Genomic DNA, 21,882 nt, shown 5'->3' on the forward strand with positions numbered 1-21,882 from the left:
TTCTCTCCTTTAGTGATTGAACAATCGGCCGATATCATGTATCTGTCATGATGTCAGGGTAAACATGAGAACACGTGACACAGCCAGGAAGTGTGAGGAAGGCTGGACCGTCTGAATTCACAAGGCCGGTTCGCAGCTTGAGGAGGAGCCTCCGAACATCTGGCCTTTGTTGACTGGGTAGGATGCTGGCCTTGTGGGCTGCAGACCCTTAAATTAGACACAGTCAGCCTCTATCATTCAGTGGCGTGCGGTGAGGTTCATGGCTCAAAATTATGATATAAAAAGTCATAATCATGAGATAGGAAAGCCATAATTATGGGATAAAAAGTCTAAATGACAAAATAAGAAGTCCTAATTATGAGACAGGAAAGCCATAAATATCATGTAAAAAAAGTCAAAATTACAATATAGAAAGGCATAATTATGAGATCCATCTATCCATTTTCTATGCCACTTGTCTGTAATTATGTAGTTAAAGAAGTCATAATTATGACATAAAAAGTTGAAATTACGAGAGAAAAAGTCCTAATCATTAGAGAAAAAAGTCATAATTATGAGATAAAAAGTCGAAATTATGAGAGAAGAAAGTCACAATTATGAGATATGAAAACCATAATTATGGGATAAAAGTCGAAATTACAAGACAGAAAGTCATAATTATGAGAAAAAAACTCGAAATTATGAGATAAAAAGTCATAACTATGAGAGAAGAAAGTCATAATTATGAGATTTTAAAAAATGAAATTAATAGGTAAAGTAATAATTATGAGATGGGAAAGCCATAATTATGAGATAAAAAGTCAAAATTACGAGACAGAAAGTCATAATTATGAGATCATCCATTCATTTTTTTATGCCACTTGTCCATAATTATGGGATAAAAAGGTCTAACTTATGAGATAAAAAGTCAAAATTATGAGATAAAAAGTCACAATCATTACAGAAAAAAGTCATAATTCTGAGATAAAAGTTATAATCATTAGAGTTGAAAGTCATAATTATGAGATAGGAAAAGAGTGAGATAAAAAGTCAAACTCGTGAGATAAAAAGTCATAATTAGGAGATGAGATAAAAAGTCATAATTATGAGATAGGAAAGCCCTAATTGTGAGATAAAAAGTCAACTTTAACAGATAAAAAGTCATAATTATGAGATAAAAAGTCACAATTCTGAGGTACAAACTGCAAATGTGTCGCCTTCTTCGCTGGAGCCTTCATCACATGGCACTCAGCACCCGCACAGTTTGTATCTCATAATTTGGACTTTTTATCTCATAATTTTAACTTTTTATCTCATAATTCCAATTTACCATGGGGGTATTTTTTTTTTCTTCCTGTGGCGGAAACGGCCTTCCATAGGTGGACCATTGACTCCAAACTGCAGAGGTTTTTTTTGAAATGTTAATACAGGTTGCTCATCAAGAGGATAACAAGAAAAAGAAGAGAATAATTCACTTTGGTTAAAAGATGTTATCAAATTGTTTCAAATACTTCTGAGTCCCATTTATTTATTGATTGTATTAACTGAAACACATTTGTGTTCTTACCTTCTAGCTAGATATGAAGTACATGTATCCTATCCTTCTCCAGGAAACTCTGTGACACTTTGTTGTAAAAGTCTGACCACCTCCTGGTGAGTTCAGGTGTATACAGTATGTAAGTATGTAATCCTCCATCAGCAGAGCATAAAACTATCTTTAATACGTTTACGCATCAGCGTATGACAGTTCTCCGTATTTTATTGTGTGATTATGAAGAATAATGACGTCACGCTTAAATTAAAGGCGTTACACATTCTTTAGGAAGTCAAGGATGCCAAGTCATTGTATTATTGGCGACACGCTGACAAGCAGAAATTGACAGGCGCCACGATCCAACTCAGCGCACTCGCTAAGTGCACTCAAGGCGGTAAGTGCAGGGCTTGTGCACTAAGCTGAGAAGAGGCAGCGATTTTTACTTTAAGAGTCATGGATCCCTTGGAAATGCATTTAGAATACAGCTCAATACAGCTGGAAGGACAAGTATTCATATTCATTTTTCACCATGAGAGCCTTCTCCTGACTGCGCGTCACTGGTAGATAGATATGTCTCATACAGTATGAGAATGTTACACTTCCTTATTTTAATGTCATGCCAGGGCATGAAAGGACCCCCCGTCCCTCTCCCTCCCTCTACCCCCTCCCCTCAGGGAAGCCAATTAGAGCTAAGTCTGATTAGCGGTGCTCAGCTGATCTGTGTTAATTGGATCAGGCTTATCAGCTTGTGATGACAAGTTTGGGCTCCCATTGGAATTCCATCCAGCGCGCTGACAGGAGTCGGAAGACTTTCCAGAAAGTTTGGGAGCTGCGGATGCGATGGGAGCCCAGCAAGGCCCCGGCCGGCATGGACTGTCCTGACATGCAGTGTGGCGCCATGGATCTAAAAGCTGGAGTTGCTTTAGCCGCGTCCACCTGGATGACATTGTGAAGCTCTTGTTACGTCGCCGACGTTGTCGAGGAAGCCTTCTGTGTTCTAACGTTTGGATCGTGCTGCTGTGAAAATGCCGTTTATGCCGGTAAAGTTCAACCTGCAAAAGCGGGTGAAGCTGGCCCAGGGTCTGTGGATGCTCTACTGGTTCTCAGTCATCGTGGGCATCCTCATCTTCAGCCTCGGCCTCTTCTTCAAGGTGGAGCTGCGCAAGAGAAGCGAGTTGATGGACGAGAGCGAGAGCCACCTGGTGCCCAACCTGCTCATCCTGGTGGGGCTGCTGGCCTGCGGTCTCAACGCCTTCGGGGGCAAAGTGTGCCACGACTCCCTGGACCCGCTCAAGTACTCCAAGTGGAAGCCCATGCTGAGAAACTTTCTGCTGCTTTGCTGCGGCTTCAACGTCCTGCTGCTGCTGGCGGCGCTGCTATGCTTCCTCATGCAGTTCGCCGTCTACCTGACGCTGTCCGAAGGTCTGAAGAACAGCATCCGCTTCTACAAGGACACCGACACGCCGGGGCGCTGCTTCATGAAAAGGACTCTGGACTTGACACAGATTGAATTTCGCTGCTGCGGGAACAACAACTATAGGGATTGGTTTGAGGTCCAGTGGATCAGCAACCGCTACCTGGACATGAGCAACGACGAGATCAAAGAGTGAGTCTCATCATCCTCATAGATTTTGAGACGCTAGAGTTGAGAAATCATCATCCTCGTAGACTTTGAGAAGCTAGAGGAGAGAAATGTGATGTATTGTCATGCGAGAGGTCTGCTCACGTTACCATGGACATGCGCCCGTGCACAATACAAACTAGCTCATGACTATTTCTCATCTTGCTTGAGCTTTGAGCACGCGAGAATACACAAGAGAGCTAATGAGAATGAGGTCAGCAGAGGATGAGGAAGGAATTAGGAGGGTGAAAGTTCTCCTAAGTCTCTAATCTCACACGATGTGATCTTTCCTGACATGACAAGGTCAATGACGTCTGAACTCACCCTCACGCACCTCAGCTCTCATCTTAAACCTCATGATAAGTCTCGCTTTGAGTCTCATTTCAACGCCCACCTCAAGTCTCAAGTTAAGGCTCATGTCTTCTCACTTCATGTCTCATGTCAGCTCTCAGTCTCATGTCAACTCTCACTTCGAGTCTCATGTCAAATCTCAGTCTCATTTCAAGTCTCACTATAAGCTTCATGTTAAGTCCCAGTCTCATTTAAACTCTCACGTCGAGCGTCATGTCAAGTCTATCTCATTCAGCCCCCATTTTGAGTGAGTCTCATGTCTCAATCTCATTCGGCTCTCACTTCAAGTCTCATGTCAAGTCTCAGCCTCATTACAACTCTCACTTTGAGTCTCATGTCAAGTCTTGATTTCATTTCAACTCTTAGTTTGAGTCTCATGTCGTCTCAATCTTATTCAGCTCTCATTTCGACTCATGTCAAGTCTTGATCTCATTTCAACTTTCATTTCGAGTCTCATGTCAAGTTTCAATCTCATTCAGATATCATTTGGAGCCTCATGTCAAGTTTCAATCTCATTCAGCTCTCACTTTGAGTCTCACGTCATCCCAATCTCATTACAACTCTCACTTAGAGTCTCATGTCACGTCTTGATCTCATTTCAACTCTTAGTTCGAGTCTCATGTCATCTCAATCTCATTCAGCTCTCACTCCGAGTCTCATGTCAAGTCTCGATCTCATTTTAACTCTCATTTCGAGCCTCATGTCAAGTTTCAATCTCATTCAGATCTCATTTGAAGCCTCATGTCAAGTTTCAATCTCATTCAGCTCTCACTTTGAGTCTCATGTCATCACAATCTCATTCTGATCTCACTTTGAGTCTCATGTCAAGTCTCAATCTTATTAAGCTCTCATTGCAGGTCTCATGTTGTCTCAATGTCATTTAGCTCTCACTTCGAGTCTCATGTCAGCTCTCAGTCTCATTCACCTCTCACTTTGAGTGTCATGTCAAGTCTCAATCAGCCTCACTTGAACTATTGAATTCTCACTTCATGTCTCTGCTTCATGTATCACTTCACGCATTCTCATGTAAAGTCTCATTTTAACTGCACCATGGAGTCTCATGCCGGGTCTCATGTGAGGATAAGATATTATGATGATGCAGAATTGTCTTTTGAGTCATAACAAGATGGCGTGGTGTCAGATTTGAACGCTGGTTGACGTCCTCGTTGTCTTCTCGCCTGGCAGTCGTGTCCTCAGCAACGTGGAAGGGAAGTTCCTCATGGACAGCGTCCCGTTCAGCTGCTGTAATCCTGGGTCGCCTCGGCCCTGCATACAGCATCACCTGACCAATAACTCCGCCCACTACGACTACGACCACCGCACCGAGGAGCTCAACATCTGGACGAGGGGCTGCCGCGAGGCCCTCTTCTCCTACTTCAGCGGCCTGATGACCTCCATCGGCGTGCTCGTCATTGCCACCATCGTCCTGGAGGTAGGAGGCCTCGGCCAATCAGCATCAAGCATGGACAGGCGTTTTATGCATACGCGACTCACATGCTGGCATGCGTCATGTAATATCGTCATGTAATGCTATCGGCATTTTTGATGTATGATAATAGCGTGGGTTAGTGATGTGCGGATTGATACTTCCGATACCAGCTCTTCATGTCTTAAAATCTATTCTCAAATCAAAATAGCGATACTTTCGATACTTCAGTCATTTGAGGTCATGTTTATCTGAAACGTTTGTCTGTTGAAAAGTTTGTATTTGTATTCACATCCAAAAACATGCATGTTAGGTTAATAGGTGACTCTAAATTGTCCAAAGGTATGAATGTGAGTGTGAATGATGTTTGTCTATATGTGCCCTGCCATTGGCTGGCGACCAGTCCAGGGTGTACCCCGCCTGTCGCCCGAAGTCAGATGGGATTGGCTCCAGCATGCCCCCGCGACCTAAAGAGGAGAAGCGATATAGAAGATGGATGGATGGATGGAATTTACTTGAAATAATAATTTGCTTAATTAATATATTAATTAAGTGTCATGTATTCTTTAGGCTATGATATCAAATACACTACTTTTTACAATTTACTAGACACATTAGGTGAATTTGCATGTATCGCCAATGCCGGCCTGGCTTTTACTCAGTATCGAATCGGAAACGAAATCAGTGGCTAATGGAAGCCACGAGCACGAGCGACGTGATCGCGTGAGTCCCATGTGGCGTCAGAGTCACATAAAAGTCTTTATGTTTCCGATGACAGAATCGCCAAATGCAATTTGTTTATTTACAAAAACATTTTTATCATTGCTTGCAACTCGGCAAAAAAGAAAGTCATCGTTCTGATTTTAGAAAGGGTTCCTGAGTTCGGACAGGGAAAACATCGAAGCAGCTGAAAAGAGACGCTCCTAAGGAAGCTCACTGAGGATCAGAGACTATTCTAGAAGGGTTAATCCGACTTCCCGCACCGAGTTGCATTCTGGGAAGATCATCGTTGCTGTGTTGGCGCCAATGTGGGTCAAAACAACAAGCCATGTCAGCGGCGGATTTGAGCGTCACATCCTGAACTCAATCGGCTCACATCTGTTTGACGAGCGCAAGCTCCGCCCCCTGCTGTTATACTAGGCTCTGATTGGCCAAATTTCTTTCCTTCATTTTTCTACGCCCTTTTTGAAAGAAACTTTGATCTGATAATAAGACCGTTGCAGTCAGTACCTTGGCTCACGTTCCTCCTGAAGTTGCAAGATGGCCTCCTGCGGGTTAGTCCAGGAAGTGTCCTTTAGGACAGGGGTTTCCTGTGAGGGCCACATAGTGAAAAATGAAAGGACGCAACTTTGATATTTTGTAAAGCAGTGCTAAGAAGTTACTGTATAAATGTCATATAAATAAATGTTAAAATGCAGTTTTTATTTCTATATATATACTGCACCAGTGACATCTTTGTCATATACTCTAGAGCAGGGGTCACCAACGTGGTGCCCGCGGGCACCAGGTAGCCCCCCACGACCACATGAGGTGCCCGCAAGCCTGCTTTTCATTCAGGTTTTCAGTTAATAATGTGAGAACACTAGAAAGAAAAGTATTGTGAAACTTAAAATGTGAGTTGTGGATACCAGCATTTTGTGAATGTTTTGGTAAAACAAGCATATTTGATCTGTTTGGGTTGAAATAAGGTATGAAAATCATTTCTACAAAAATGAGTAGCTCGTGGCCATTTTCATTTTCTAAAAGTAGCTCTCGCAAGAAAAAACATTGGTGACCCCTGATCTAGAGCCTATTATTAGTATCAACTTGCGTCTTTGTTCTCCCCCCCTTTTTTTTCTCCAAATATATCAACTTTATTCTTAAATAACCTCCAGAAATTTTCATCTTCAAATATTATGACTTTATTTCCAGAATGTAACTTTTTCCCCAACCCAATTGTCCAAACATTACAACTTGATTTTGTTTGTTTCTTATAATATTAAAACTTTAAAAATTAATATTTTTTAATATTTCAATATTCAATATTTCAACTCTGCTACTAAACTTACATTAGTTTTCCTCATAATATTACAAGTTTACTCTTGTGAAATTGCGACTGCTTTATCTGAATATTTTGACGTTATTCTCATAAAATTACGGCTGTTTTTTCCCTATCTGCTGATGATTTTTCCAACTATTCCAACTTTCTGTGAGTACATTTTCTTCAATTAATAATTATGACTTTTCCCCCAAAAATAACATGGTTTTTCTGGACTGTTTCAACTTTACGCTACTAAAATTATGCAGTTTTTCCTCGTAAAATTTTTATCGTTTTTTTTATCGTAAAATTACGACTTTTTCCTCATTACATTACGACTTTATTCTTGTAGCTTGTAGCAGCTCTTTTTCCATTTCTGATGAGTATTTTTTGTACATTTTCCAACGATTTCAATTTTCTTGTAGTAAATTTTCTTCTCGTAATTATTACTTTTTTTCTCGTAATATTGTAATATTGTTTTTGCAACCTAATTTTCAAAAAATTACAACTGTATTCATTATTTTGTTTGTTTCTCATAATATTACAAATGTTAAAAAATTTCATGTCTTTTTTTCTTAAATTTTTCAACTTTATGCTGATAAAATTACGTAATTTTTCCTCATATTACAATATTACACAAAAAAATTATGAATTTTTCTCATTATATTACAACTTTTTTCTTTTAATATTTTGACTTCATTCTTGTAAAATTATTGCTGATTTTTCCATTTTTGCTGGGTTTTGTTGTTGTTTTTTTTACATTTTCCAACTACTTTTTTAAAAATTATTTTCTCATAATTATGGCTTTATTTATTCCCATAATATTTTTACTTTTTCCAACTACTTTTTAAAATTTATTTCAAATTTTCAATTTTCAAAAAATTACAATTTCATTGTTTTGTTTGTTTCTCCTAATGTTACAGCTGTAAAAAATAACTTTTCTTTAATATTTCAACTTTATGCTGTTAAAAAATATATTTTTTCTTCATAATATTACAAGATTAGTCTCATAAAATTACGTTTTTTTTCTCCTAATTGTTTGACTTAAAAAAAAAATACTGCTGATTCTGCTGTTCTTTGAAGTGGTCTTGTTAAATTATAATATTACAATGTGCAGCGGGCCGCACTTTGGTCACGTGATGGAAACAAATCTGAACTTCCCTTGTGTGCATGTGTGTGTGTGTGTGTGTGTGCTGCAGTCGTTGGACATGGCGGGCTTGAAGTACCTGAGTACGGCTCTGGAGACCATGGCAGACCCAGACAACCCCGAGTGCGAGAGTGAAGGCTGGCTGCTGGAGAAAAGCGTCAAGGAGACGTTGACGGATCTTCTGGCGAAGGTCAAGACTTTGGGCAAGTCCAACAACGTGGGGGAAGGCGAGGAGGCGGCCACCTGAGAGCCCCGCCCACTAGCAGAGTGCTGCTTACACGCACACACACACACACTCTGTAAATAAACACATCAACATTCTTCTCTCACAATAAGCTAACTTTTTTTTTTTACTTTTAAGCCAAAGGAGTGAACACACGTGCACACACACAAACACACACACACACACACACACAGTAAAGTCCCTTTTCCATGAAAAGTCCAGGAACTTTTCCTGGTAAACATAACACAAAACATGGCGGCTGAGTAGAAACATTGAAGCATGTTCAACGAAACTGTTGAAATAGGGAAACCTCTTTACACAGGTCGTTTTTGTTTTGGTGGAAACAGGGAAACGGGGTGGTGTGGGGTGGAGGGTGGGTGGCTAGGGGTAATAGGTCCACCACGATAAATAGGAAAGTTCCTGCAGTGGAAAAGGGGCGATTGTATTTACCTGTAGATATGTTATTGTTAGGAATATCATTGTCACTCAGAGCTTTTAGTTTAAAAAAAGTGTTGCGTGTACAGTGTGTGTGTGTATGTGTGTGTATTGGGGCGTCTCCTCCTGGTCCCAACACCTCCCTGGGGGTATGACCTCTGAGCCACCAAAGGAGAATTGATGACTGAAGTGTAAAATGATTATGTAGATCTGTCGTAAATGTTAGCAGTAATGCAAATATATTTTATTGTCTGTTCAGGAAAAATGTTCCTAATAAAGAGACAACAAATACATGACACTGTGAAGGTCCTTTGATTGAGAGGCCACCTCCCGCCCTAATTAGTCAACTCGGATAGGCCCCGCCCCCCGACTCCAAAGCAGCTCATGTACCAGAGCAGTGTGACCACTAGAGGGTAGCCGTCATACCTCCGTGTTCCTCATCCATATGAAACATCAAACAGCTCATTAATATTGAATGTATATATTAACATGGCAGCATTCATAATTACCATAAAATGTGTGCTTTTTAACTTACTACTTTGTGCATTTTTAAACAGAATTTCAGTCCAAATGTAATACAAAAAGAAAAAACAAACTCAATTGAAAACATTTCAATGCACTTTTTGTTCCCAAAAAAAAAAGTAGCGAGGCCTTATTTTCACGATTTATTACAAAAAGTACACATCAAACTGCTTTGCGCTAATGAGTAAACACGACACTGATGCAATACAACATGGAGGCTAAAGGGGAACGACACAAGCTTTTTTTTTTTTATATACACTTAACGTCTTTGTGGGATTGTTAAAGTCGAGCATCAACACGCCACGCTCCAACCAGCAGTTTTAACGCCACCAATGAGTGGAACTGATGAACTTGGAATAAACGTGTTGCTACGGTAACAAGGGGGCTCCTTCCTCGCCGGTGACGTTTTAAATATCGTTTGTATATTTTGAACATGACAACATTATCCCAAAAGTCCCCCGTGGTCAGAAAATACAAAGATGGCCGCTGCAGGTTGGAAACCGTCATGCAAACAGAAACAGCCAATCAAATCACTTGGGAAGGAAGTGGGCGGAGACATCAAACATTTGGAGAAAAAAGTTTCGACGTTAAGTGCTTTTAGCGCAACTTTTAACGGCTGGAGAAACAAGTCAACGCCACGCAGCTGGGGAATGTTCCACTTCCTGTTGGCTGATGGAAAATGAAGTGCGGCTGAGGGAGGCGGGGCGCTGTCACTTCTGACCGTATTTGGACATCCTGCTGCAATTTACACCAGATCGCGAAGCACCTTGTCCCCGAGCAGGCCCTGCCCCCCTGCCCCCAGCACCACCACCAGTCATGTGACATCACTCAGAGTCGGTCTCGAGCGGCGCAGTCTCGTCTAAGACACCCCTCTCGGCAATGGCGGCGGCGATGGCAGCGTCCAGGTGCGCCTTCTTGTGGCGGGAGAAGCTGGACGAGTGCATGAAGGTCTTGTTGCAGGTGGTGCAGGTGAAGGTCTTGGTCTTGGTGCCGGGAAGACGGGCCTTCCCCCGCTCTACGCCATCCGCCGCCCGGTGGCTCTGCAGATGTCGCGCCAGGCCGGAGGCGTGGCTGAAGTGCTTCCCACACTGGCTACAGCTGTGGCGCTCGGCCGCGCCCGCGTCCTCCTCCGAGGGGGCGGAACCCCGCTTGCCGACCCGCCCTCCACGGCGGCGCCGGTTCTTCTTGCAGAGCGTGTAAAAGTTGGGCTTGTCGCGGGAGCAGAGCTTGAGGCGGATCTTGAGGTCAGACGAGGTCTCGGCCAGGTTCTCCTTGCCGGGCGTGTAATTGTCCAGCAGCTCCTTCACGTGTGTCACCTGATGCTTGGACAGCTGCGTGGACGTCCGGAAACTCATCTCGCACTGAGGGCAGGCGTAGAACTTGTCGCTGCCGCTGCCCGCCACCTGCACCATGGCCGACGGCTGCCTTTGCCTCTTGACTTTCTTGTTCTTTGCGCCCACCTTTAGCGAGCGGTGCACAGAGGGCGTGTCGTGAGCGAGGCCGGCATCCTTGGGAAGGACCTTCCCCTTCTTGTGGATGAGACGGTGGCGAGAGAGGCTGGAGCTGTGGTTGAACTCTTTGCCGCAGATGTTGCACGGGTGGATCCGCCTCTTTCCGTGCAGCCGCAAGTGACTCCCCAACATCCTGTAACACGCACATTCACACACACACACACACACACACACACACACAAACACAGACATTTACTTCCTGTCTCTGATGTCAGAGATGATCAGACTCCACCCCCTGGTGAGCGTACACATGCTAAGGTTTAGCTGGTACAACCGACGCACCTGCTGCCCTTGAAGCTCATGCCGCAGTGTTGGCAGGTGTATCGAGCATCCTGGTGAGCGGGTTCCAGGGCTCGCTTAGCAGACGGCACCAGGTTAGCCGTCTTGGCGACGTGTGTCTGCTGGTGGCGATAGAGGCTGGAGGCGTGGCTATAGCACTTCCCACAGTAGCTGCAGCGGTACTGCCGCTCGTCCGGCTCAAACGGGGCCTGGTCCGAGTCGGCCTCACCGTCCAGCTGGCTGCTCCCCGCTTCCACCAGAACCTCGTGGTCCTCCTCGTCAGAGTCCATCTTTATCTCCACGCTCTGCTCCATCACCTCGCAGGGGTACACCTCCTCGTACGGCGCAAAGAAGGCCTCGTCCGTTTCGATCTTCAGTTGCTCGCCGCTCAGCTCCGGGTCATCTGAGTCCTTCTTGACGCACGAGATGGTGAACTTGGAGCCCACGTCCGCCCACTTGACCACGTACTCGATGGGTTGCGTGTCTAACTCCACCGTGATGAAGTCCGCTCCCAGGGCATCCGCCTCTGACACCGTCAGCTCCGCCTCGGAGTCCTCCATCCTGAAGCTGCGGGAGCGGGGGGGCGGATGTAAGAAGTCAATCAATGATCAGTGATTACTAATATTGTAATATTTGCACTTGCATTGCAACAAATGGGACGTTAATGGTTTTCTTAGCAGATGCATCATTTGCGTTGTAATAATAATTATTATGTAATACAATATCGTATTGACACGAAGAAACAATTTGAATCCAATCATAAACAACTATGCGGATTGGCGCCGCAGCCAACACTTGAAACGGACTCCAATCAAATGATGATCATTTTAAGCACTACCAGTCTCTGAGAACCCTTCTGTAGCGTACCTCACACAGCATGTCATTTAGATCACTCTTTTTAAACTGCAGTGGGTCAGACTAAATAAAAAATGACGGTGTGAATCAAGCATCAATCGGAATCATAGCATTTAACGTAATGGCTGCGGTGATGTCACGATTAAAAACGACAGGCGCCTAGCAGTGCATCCATGATTAAAGATGTCTCATTGATAACCCGTAAAAGGTGTACAACGCCGCCGAATATTGCAGCTAAGCGTCCACATTCATAAAGCATACTAAAATGTGCCTGGAACGTGTCGGGAGTCGTTCTTAGAGCTAGGGGCGTTAAAACATCGTTTTCTGAATGAAGTTCCGGGGCTCGGCTGCTGGGCTCGGCGGCAGTGACGAGGAAGCAGCGGGGGCATTTCCCCCCCCTCATTGCTCGTAAAGTGGACAAAAATGCCGCCAAGAGCAGACAGCGAATGTGCTGATAAAAGCTTTGGCGTTTTGGGAACTCACCGAGCTGGAAAACGTCAAATATGAACGTTAAATGTTGCCGGCGGAGACGGTCACAATAAACAGGAAGAAGAGGACGTGGACACAAAGCATTGTGGGAAAGGATTAAATGGTTAGGAGCAGCGGAAGTGCCCAGGGTGCTCCTTCAAAGTAAAACGAGGAACACATACACAAAATAGTTCGTTCTCACCAAACAGCCTACATAAATGCAATAATATTATAATATCAATAGATGGCATATAGTATGAAGGAATACGATTGTTTTAGTTACAATGGATGACTTCTATTGATTAGTAAACATTTTTTCCGCCTCCTGGTGACAGTTTGGATATGGTAAAACTATGCAAATTAGCATGCCATGTTATACGCTCTATGATTGGCTGGGGATGTCCCGCCTCAAAGTGAAGGTAAGTAGACGGGGCAGGAAGAAGAAATATGTACTGTACATGTTTGCGTCATAAACCTGACACATATAATACTGTGTCAACGTGAAGATCATAAAGCTTATCTCCAGCCAATCACAGAACTCCTTGGATGCCTCCATCGAGGAGAAGGAAGGAAGACAAAGGCTACATTTTGTTAATGCAGCAACTTCTTTGGATGAACAACTAATGCTACGCTCGTCTTTATGTTCGCGGTCAGAACTTCCACCGCCGCCATTGGCCAAATGACGGAATTTATTTGGAACCTTACAGTTTAATCCGGAACGGTACAGCGTCTCCTGCTTCGGTCCTGGTCGGGAACGACTGAAGTCGCTGGACTGCCGAAGCTGGACCACATCAACCGGAGCGAAGGATCCAGTCACCGCTGCAGCACCACCGCGGGGGCGGGACAGATGCTTCGGCGCGTGCGGAGTGCTACGCCGCCTCTGATTGGTCCAGCTGCTGCGCAGCCTGCTCGAACATCGCCTTTGATTGGCTGGTGACTGACACGAACTATCGCGAAGCTTTGTTCTGACGGAAAAGGCAAAGGGACAAATCCTCCTCGGTGAGCCAGTGAAGGAAGGTATTTCAGATCCACGTCCTACAGTTCAACAAAACGATGAAGTTAATCACATAATGTACTTGTAATTAGTAAATAATATATTTACACACACACGCAATGTAGTCTTCTCGCAGCGACAGTGCCGCCCACTCCACTTGAAATACAAAGTCGTCATGTGAATAGTGACGTCACTCACACAGCTGATGTCAAAATGTTTTATTAGTGTGGAGAATCACAACAAAAGAGCACTGATGACATCACTGTGCATTCTAAATCATTGGTGGAGCTTTCATCCTGGACTTGGAAGAGAGCAAATTTAATATCAAGACACAAAAGTTGATTTTAAAATAAAATAATTGGGCTAAAAGTCATCCAGAAGGATGTACATCTCTGCAGCAGAGTAAAGGAAACATGAGAAGTATTACCCTCAATTAGGCAGAATAAATGTTCGATGCAAATGCAAAAAATATATGCTTCATAGAAATATTTGAGTTAAAATAAGTTGAACTTTGCCCCGCTAGCACCACTCACCCTGATTATAGTCCATGTTGTTCATGGTGGAAAAACTAAAATCAGCCAATCAGGAGATTCACAACTATCAATTGTTGACGGAGTGATCACAGCGCACATTAAAGAGTTGACTTCCTGTTTGACTCAGGCACTTCACAGAAGTTGAAGAACCTTTGCAGGAAGCAAATGCTGATACCACAGGAAGAAGGCTGCAGGATTGAATAAATCGTGTGAGCTAAACAGCAATAAAGTGACACAGGCCAGAAGAAACCTCCTCTTCCTCATCTTCGTCATCACATCTGGAAGACGAGAAAGCGACAGCTAGCTTAGCATGGTTGCTAACAAGTCTCATCACCTTGTCCTTGTTGTCTCTCACCTGAACGGGAGCCCTGTGAAGCCATTTTTCTTTGTTGCCGCCCACTTTCATACAGGAGAACAAGTCACAGACGGACGGCAGAGCCACATTCTCCTGTGGGAGAAGTGAAGCAGTCAGACGAGTCTCATTGGCACATCACTGCAAGTCTTTCAATCTGCTACCTGAGATTTCTTCTTTAGCAGCCATTTGTTGTCCTGCTCCGATGCTGAAGTCACTTCAGGACTGGATGAGTTCTTTGGAAGCACCCAACGCTCTGGATCCAGAGGCCTTTGAAACAAAGTGGGGGTGAGGAGGGAAGAACCTCTACAGGAGGAGTTGGAGGGGTGAAGCCACACCTCCAGGATGGCCTGAACCTGTGAAGACACCACCTTGCTCTGTCAGCAAGATGCAGCGAATCCACTTTCCAGTATCATCATCATCATCATCATCATCATCATCATCATCATGTGCAACTCTACCTTCTCTTCCTGCTGTCTATGCTGCAGAGTGGGCGGCACATTCTTGCTAGTGGGCGGGGCATTCGAGGTCTTGGTCACCGTGTTCTTGGCGGTAGTGGGCGGGGCAGCAGTGGTGACGAGGACGCCGTTCTTATCCAGTGTGCCGTGCTGCAGCAGCCACGCGTTCAGAGCTGCTTTGCCGCAGTTTTCATCGCAGACGCACTCAGAGTAGCTCGAGCACAGCTCGTTGGCCCGACACGTCTGCTGGACCGGCCCTGCCTGCTGCAGCCACGCCTGCAGGGTCGTAATGGCGGCTGTGGGTGAGGACGGGCTGGTGGTAGATGGGGTCTTCAGGCACTTGAGCTCTCCCAGGTTCTCTATCTCCAAGGCTTTGGTGGTTTGGCAGCAGGATGAGCAGTCGGCCATTGGACGGCTCGACCCAGTCAGCCAGTCGCTGCATGACCAGCGCTCGGAAAAAGGCTTCAAAAGCTGGCGCCAGCGCTCAGCATCCGACTCCATGGGGTCGGCGGGAGGGGTAACCAGCCACTCACTCAGGTCGTCGTCCTGAAGGCCGTCACACAAGTCAGACTCGTCAATCTTCTCGATGGAGAAGGAGGAACTACAGCTGCTGACGCTGTGCTGCCGGTCGACAGGCTTCTGGTCCTGGAGCAGCCATGTTTCCAGGTCTCGCAGCTGACCCCAGGCCTTGAGGAAATCCACAGATTCCAGGACAGGACAGGGGGTCTGCACATGGACAACGGTGAGTCAGCAAATTTCACCTTCATCTTCAATGAGTGGTACAAAACATCAGTTGTTACTATATGCCGTGTATGTGACTCCGCCTCCCTTACTTTATCCTTCTGTGACAGCCAATCCTGGGAATCTTTGCTGGCCTGATGTCCAATAGGATGACTTTCCAGCAGCCAGTTGCCCAAAGCTCCGTCCTCCACTTTCTGCACAAACAGTCATCATTGCAGAAGTTAGGGTTTCTTAAGCATCTGTTGGCCGTTAAATCACTCCAATCGTATTTTGCTGTCAATGCAACAGTAATGACTGAAGTATATTCTTCATCTTATCATCAGTGTACATCAAAGGGGTGTGTCTCTCTCCAACGCATACACCGTGTGCTTATTTCCTGGTGTGTGTAGTTGTTTGATTGCTCGTAAAAGATGCACAATAACTTTTTTTTCCTTCCCCCCAGATACCCATAACTGTGCGTTTCTCAAGACCGATATTGTACAGATAGCTGATTACTTTTTTATATCTACTTTTTTTTTTTTATTTAGATTTAACAGTAGTTTGTGCTCACCTGGACGTAAGAAGGACTCGGACAAATTAGGATTTGACCAACTGTACCTGTTGATTTGTCCTAATCAAATATCATGGCATTACTACTGCCACATCACTACTATCAGAAGAGAGTATAGAGCTGGAGTCCCAGCAAGGTGCACTATATTTGGGCACACGCTCCGAGCAGCCCGTGTGACACCATGGAGGTCTCTGGCAAACCTTTTGCACTTTTCAAACACCGCGGCATTGGCGTTTAGGTGGCTGACAAAGATTTGGGTTTTTTTTCCTCTCATCAGAATTTTGTGCAACTAGCACACAAAATGTCTTCCTCGGAAAGTGAATATTTGTTTATAAGTGAGCTCGGGAAGTTACGACAGACTGTAACGTCACAGGCAGGAGAAAAAAAGGAGCGCTTGATTTGCTCACCCGCATAGTACGGGTAATCTCGCCTCATTAGAGCATTAATTATTGGTTATCAGTTTGGTTTGGTTTAATTAATTTCGAACATGCATATGTCCGAAACGCTGTCAGATTTATTGGTATGATGTCATAATTCCCCTCATAACGGCCCGATAATTACCAATCTGATAATTATTGTGCACCCCAATTACTAGTGATAGCGTGTGTTACCTGGGCAGTGATGCTGCCAAATGAGGTGATTGCGTCTCTTAGGGAGCGCGAGTCGGCATCAAAGCTCATCTCAGGTGTTTCCTCTGGCATCAGACTCAGAGATGACAACCTGATGACAACACAAACAGTGAGAAGAATGTATGACAGAGGCCATCCATCTGCAATTGTGAGACAGGAATCTTCTAAGAGCATCTGGGTAAGTCTAGTTGGGGCTTAGTGCAGTTTTGGACGCCAGTCAGCTTCACAAATTGTAACATTGTAGCATTCCAGGAATTGTTGCGCAACATTATTACACAACACTAGTATACTCTGGCCACATACAAAAAGAACATGAAGCTAAAAAGCAAACACAATTCTTACTTGTCCATGCAGCTGGTCAACTGGTTGTTCAGGTCGCTGCTGCTGTTGGCGTTCTGCAGCTGCTGTGAGATCACATCTAGCTGACCGTGCAGCTGCAACAAGACCAAAACGACTAACTCAATAAAAACTCAAGTGTAAAGTCTCAATTGAGAATAAAGACTTAACCTTTGAATGTACACTGGTAACCTAACACCTAGCAAACTAGAAAAGCACTCCGAGAGTGCAGACCTCCGCCCAGCGCCATAGTTCCCCCCCATATTGTGATTTACACCATAAATATTAGTTGTATAGTTGTCCTCAAAATTATTCATACACTTGTTAATACTTGAGATTTTTTATTTTTTTTTATTAAATGAATGCATTTTGTCAAGTTAATTTATAATTAATATGTGACCAACAAGTGAAAGAATAACAATACACAATTTAAGAAATTCTTAATTTCAGGGGTATTTTATTCATGGAATTTTTTTTAAATGTCATGTTCAAACTTATTCATATCCTAGGTTTACTGCGTCCAGTGTATTCTTTAATAGTCAATAGCATGCCTTTGTTGTTTATGACTGCTTCTAGACAATTCTTGTACATGGCCACAAGCTTCCTGCATGTCTCCAGTGGAATTTTGGCCCTTTCTTCCTTGGATTTGCATTATTTCTTAAGGGTAAAATGTATTTGTTTCTTGACGGACCTTTTGGACATAAACAGAAGCAGGAATTTAGTTCTGAGAGTTATTAAGGAATAAGGACTACAGACTTGACTTTGAACAGCGCTAGATTGTAGAAGAGGGGCGATGAAGTGTTTGCAAAAGAGAGATAATCACCCGATGAAGACGATGCAACTGCTGCTGCAGCGTTTCAGCCTTGACATGCTCCAGAAGGTCGATCTGACCTAGAAGCCACACCTCCCTGCAGCGCAGCGCCTCCTGCTGGCGACTCACGCAGCTCTGCAGCTGCCAGCGCACCTGATACAAACACAAAAGTCGAAGTTTTGGAGAGCACAAGCAGGAAACACTCATTAAAAAGGCCCTATACACCAGTAGTCCCCAACCTTTTACATTATAGCGGTCTAATTTATCTTATAATGTCTGGTAAATTTTTAAATGTAATATATTTCATATCACAGCATAAATAATACAAAGCATTTTATTAATTTATCAATTAAATAATTCACCTAATGTGTTTTGTAAATTTTAGAATGTAGTCTATTTCAAATTATAGCATAAATAATACAAAACATTTAATTAATTTGTTAAATAAATGAATAAGTAAACTAATTTATTCATTTTAAAAAGGAGACCTATTATGCTTTTCCTCTTTTCTGATCTATAAATGTTGTTACAATGTTGTATTCTTGTATTCTCGTGTTAAAAGGATGTCCATGCATCAGATAATGAGGTTTACGCATTTGGAAGTGAGACCTGAAAGCATTTTTGGATGGCTCTGCATGCTGTGTTTTACAGAGGTTTTTTTTGTTTTGTTTAACACCGAGTTCCACTGACTTTGGGCATACCCAGGGAAAAGCTGTCGGTCTGCCCTCCCCCCTCTCTGCTTCACTCTGCTCTGTTCACCGTGTTAGCACGTATGGCTCACAGGAAACGTTTGTTCGGGTGTGCATAAAGAGGCAAGCATCAGGCAGAAGTGGTTGGAGTTGCTGATTCCCGGCCAGCAAGAAAAAATATGCTCATCTGTCAACGGCACTTCACACGGGACTGTTTTGTGAACATGGGCCAATACGAAGCTGGACTGCCCGCCAAACTGTTGCTGAAGTCTGACACATTTCCAACGTTACTTGGTCGCGTTCAAGAGTCACAAGAGCAAGCTGTAAGTAACAATAACAAACGGGACGCGTACGTGGAGGAGGGTCGGGAGTGGAGTAAATTATACAGGCCATTTGGGTGGGAGGCAGAAAACACTGCAGGAACAGGTGCAGAGTCTGGAAGAACTAGAACGCTTTCTGTGCGGTTTATCGTGTGGAGCTGCTCTGTAGGAGTCCAGAACTTAATACAAAGGCCCGAAAGGGAGTATAATAGGTCCCCTTTAAACCCTGAAGTATAAATTATTTCTTTTTAAGAACGACTATAAGAAAGAAAACTTCATTCACAAGTCACACATGGCTGTGTTTACAATCAGTTATCGTTTCTACAGATAAACATTACCTCAAATGACTGAAGGATCGATATTTTTGATTTGGGAATCTGAGAGTCTGAGGAGCTGGTATGGGAAGTATCGACATGTCAATATCGAGCTGCACATCACTAATACAGACTCACCATCCACCTGTAGGAGCCTGTTTTTCAGAGTGGAGATGATACTAAAAAAACATTTTCAGCATTGTATGAATGTGGAAGGCGGCGCTCGTGGCTCTGTGCTTGACAATGCAACCTAAACCAGAGTAGACGATTGCAGATACACGGAGCTTTCAGCACAGAGCGCCGTCAGAGGTTGATAAAATAAATATAAAACTCTGTATTGTTCGATACAGGGGTCACAGTTCAGTAAGCATGCATATTGTACTTTTCCATAAGGATACATGTATTGCTGCACCCCTATATTATACATTACTGTTTGATGTGTGTGGTAACAGGCAGTGTGCTAGCACGAATTAACCTGAGGTTGTGAACAAAACAAATATGCACATTGGCACTCCATAACGTCATCAAACCTTACCTATAGCCATTCCTACAGAGTATCAGGACCAAATATGAGATTAAAGAAAAATACAAGATAGTAGTTTCAGAGAAAGTTAGCACATGCACAGTGGTGTGTTCTAGGACCATTGAACCAAGTGGGATGAGTTGCAGCTCGCAAAAAAACATACAAAAACTTTGGGATATCTGATTGTATATTGTTTTTTTTAATAAAATAATGGCCCATATTTCCAAAATGGAAATTCATTTGTACAAAATTTGATGTAGTTATTTGTTTTTTTGTTTGTTTTTTTTTTAAATGTGTGGTACAAGACACCATGAAAGCTCTGGACTAAACATGACTGATTCACACAGGCCACTCAAAAACAAGGCGCTTTCACCACATGACCAAAACATCAATGTGGTTAACCTTTGGACTTTGACTTGTTAGGCTCTTACCGCAGTGTGAGCAGGATTGACAAGTAGGGCTGGATGATATGGCTTAAAAGTAAAACCTCATACTTTTTCACAAATAATTAAATTTGAGGATTTTGCCCCATTTTTTACTATACAAATTGGTTAAATTCAAACAACTTCTGCTTTTATTTGATCAAAAACTTAAAAGTAAAATGCCAGCTTTTTTTTTTTTTTTAAACCCACGCTGTAATTGCTCTAGAAAGCTCTTTGGACTACTTAAAGCACACAGCTTCTGGATTTTCCCATCAATTAAAAATACACTTGAGTCAAGTTGATGAATTACACTTTTGAGTACCATTACCATACAATATCCTCATGCACATGTGCCTCACGTTGGACAACGGACAGGTAGTGAAGATGCTCACCTCTCTGGCGTTCTCCCGGAGCTGCTGCTCAGTCTTCATCACGGCATTGATGGCGCTCTCGAGCTGATCCTGAGCCAGCAGGCACTGCTTCAGCTTGCTGCCCGTTGTCGGCATCCTGGAAGTGGAAAACGGGAAAAACGAGACATGACACGGCACGCTCAGAAATATTCTCACTGCGACAGCACATGCTCACGTGACCTCCCACGAGAAGAAAATGAGACAACAGCCTAAATTTTCGTAGTTTGGGTGGGAAGAGACACACCTAAACAAAAGTTATTTCATCTTACATGCTGGTTGAAGTCAGGTCCAAAACGACTTGCAGCACACACCCAGATTACAAATATAGACAAAACACTTGAGACAGTAAAGTTTACTGTACATCACTTTGACTAAATGGCACATAAGTGGAGCGGACTTCTCCAAAGGCATGCTTGACATCTTGTTCCGCCTCTTGACCCCTCTGACTTGGATCAGAAGGCCGTCTCACGTGGAGTGTTTTGTGTTTTGCTGACATTGTAAATTTGTTTGCAAGTGCAATGGTACAGTTGTCATCGCCACTCATGGAGGGGCGGGCATGTCCTGCAGGGCAAAAGGCGTGGTCTTATCAGCTGTAAACATACACAGCTGATAACATTCACACTCACTAAAAACACGCCTGACCTTAGACGTGTTTAACGTCACAATGCACGGGAAAATATCACTTTCATCGTTTTGCTGACTTTAATAGATATCACTATGTACTATCTTACAATGTAAAGCCCTCCAGACAAGACTATTAATGCACAGTCGGTTTAATCAATGTACAGACGTCAATGATCAATAACACTACCACACATCGTCCATAACATTCAGCAACACAACGAAGGAATTAACATTAGTAGTCAAAATGGATCTCTTGTCGTGTGGAGAAAAAATATAAACAAACGATCAACTGTTGCAGGAAAAGAAAGTGCTTAGTCGTGGAAATGAAACTTGTGCTTTGTCAACGTGTCCGCCATCGCCGACTGTCATCTTGCACGTCCGCACGGTGACGTCACTGCAATCATCAATTGTCAACAGGACCTACAAACATGTGTTCCGATGCGCAGCAAACATAAGAAGTGTTCCACTCAGTACTCCGCATTGAAGTTCTAATCAATGGTGTTGGTTAAAGCAGACTGACGGAAGCGTAGGGGACACCAAGACACCATTTTGAAATTAGCATTAGCCTTAGCGCCGCTAAACTCGTCGACGCCGGTCTTGTCACACCTAAAGACCGACGATTAAACTCACCCGATGATTCTGTTGAGGAAGCTTGACGTCAACGTCGGAAACAATCCAGATTGGTTTGACTGCTCCTTGACGAGGCAAGCGGGTCAGAATGTCTTGTTTTTTTTCAACACTCTGAACAGCTCGGTCGCGTTCAGGGAAGCGTAAGAAGAGGGGCGGGCCTTCCTCTTCTTCTTCGTGC

The 21,882-nt window shown here is 43.6% G+C and overlaps 3 protein-coding genes across 5 annotated transcripts; 1 reads left to right on the forward strand and 2 right to left on the reverse strand.

The window, feature by feature from the left end:
* The first annotated feature begins 2,289 nt into the window (after positions 1-2,289).
* prph2b (peripherin 2b (retinal degeneration, slow)) lies at positions 2,290-9,026 on the forward strand. The gene is made up of 3 exons (XM_054798998.1): positions 2,290-3,119; positions 4,671-4,917; positions 8,128-9,026. The coding sequence occupies exons 1-3, from the start codon at positions 2,539-2,541 to the stop codon at positions 8,320-8,322; spliced, it is 1,023 nt and encodes a 340-aa protein (XP_054654973.1). The 5' UTR covers positions 2,290-2,538; the 3' UTR covers positions 8,323-9,026.
* Positions 9,027-9,385: 359 nt separating this feature from the next.
* On the reverse strand, positions 9,386-13,239 carry LOC129194081 (zinc finger protein 420). 2 transcript variants are annotated; one of them, XM_054798995.1, is made up of 3 exons: positions 13,074-13,239; positions 11,049-11,612; positions 9,386-10,899 (listed from the first exon to the last, which is right to left on the reverse strand). In XM_054798995.1, exons 2-3 carry the CDS (start codon positions 11,603-11,605, stop codon positions 10,080-10,082), a joined length of 1,377 nt encoding a protein of 458 aa, XP_054654970.1. In that variant the 5' UTR covers positions 11,606-11,612; positions 13,074-13,239; the 3' UTR covers positions 9,386-10,079. The 2 variants fall into 2 exon arrangements, with proteins under 2 accessions (XP_054654970.1, XP_054654971.1); XM_054798996.1 differs by lacking the exon at positions 13,074-13,239 and adding an exon at positions 12,384-12,491.
* A 326-nt stretch (positions 13,240-13,565) lies between these two features.
* On the reverse strand, positions 13,566-21,882 carry ncoa4 (nuclear receptor coactivator 4). 2 transcript variants are annotated; one of them, XM_054798993.1, is made up of 10 exons: positions 21,705-21,882; positions 20,433-20,547; positions 17,785-17,925; positions 16,968-17,059; positions 16,608-16,716; positions 15,539-15,640; positions 14,709-15,431; positions 14,412-14,624; positions 14,251-14,343; positions 13,566-14,173 (listed from the first exon to the last, which is right to left on the reverse strand). In XM_054798993.1, the coding sequence occupies exons 2-10, from the start codon at positions 20,544-20,546 to the stop codon at positions 14,168-14,170; spliced, it is 1,593 nt and encodes a 530-aa protein (XP_054654968.1). In that variant the 5' UTR covers position 20,547; positions 21,705-21,882; the 3' UTR covers positions 13,566-14,167. The 2 variants fall into 2 exon arrangements, with proteins under 2 accessions (XP_054654968.1, XP_054654969.1); XM_054798994.1 differs by having other exon boundaries at positions 14,412-14,603; positions 21,705-21,880.

The sequence above is a fragment of the Dunckerocampus dactyliophorus genome, chromosome 14 (genome assembly GCF_027744805.1).
Source record: "Dunckerocampus dactyliophorus isolate RoL2022-P2 chromosome 14, RoL_Ddac_1.1, whole genome shotgun sequence".
In the NCBI taxonomy this organism is placed as follows: domain Eukaryota; kingdom Metazoa; phylum Chordata; class Actinopteri; order Syngnathiformes; family Syngnathidae; genus Dunckerocampus; species Dunckerocampus dactyliophorus.

Coding starts and splice junctions, on each gene's coding strand:
- prph2b (XM_054798998.1), top strand. CDS start 2,539: ATGCCGTTTATGCCGGTAAAGTTCAACCTGCAAAAGCGGGTGAAGCTG. Junction 3,120..4,670: donor AGCAACGACGAGATCAAAGA/GTGAGTCTCATC, acceptor CTCGCCTGGCAG/TCGTGTCCTCAGCAACGTGG. Junction 4,918..8,127: donor TTGCCACCATCGTCCTGGAG/GTAGGAGGCCTC, acceptor TGTGTGCTGCAG/TCGTTGGACATGGCGGGCTT.
- ncoa4 (XM_054798993.1), bottom strand. CDS start 20,546: ATGCCGACAACGGGCAGCAAGCTGAAGCAGTGCCTGCTGGCTCAGGAT. Junction 15,641..16,607: donor TTGGCAGCATCACTGCCCAG/GTAACACACGCT, acceptor CTGTTTGTGCAG/AAAGTGGAGGACGGAGCTTT. Junction 14,625..14,708: donor ATAGACAGCAGGAAGAGAAG/GTAGAGTTGCAC, acceptor TCTTGCTGACAG/AGCAAGGTGGTGTCTTCACA.
- LOC129194081 (XM_054798995.1), bottom strand. CDS start 11,605: ATGGAGGACTCCGAGGCGGAGCTGACGGTGTCAGAGGCGGATGCCCTG. Junction 10,900..11,048: donor ATGAGCTTCAAGGGCAGCAG/GTGCGTCGGTTG, acceptor TGCGTGTTACAG/GATGTTGGGGAGTCACTTGC.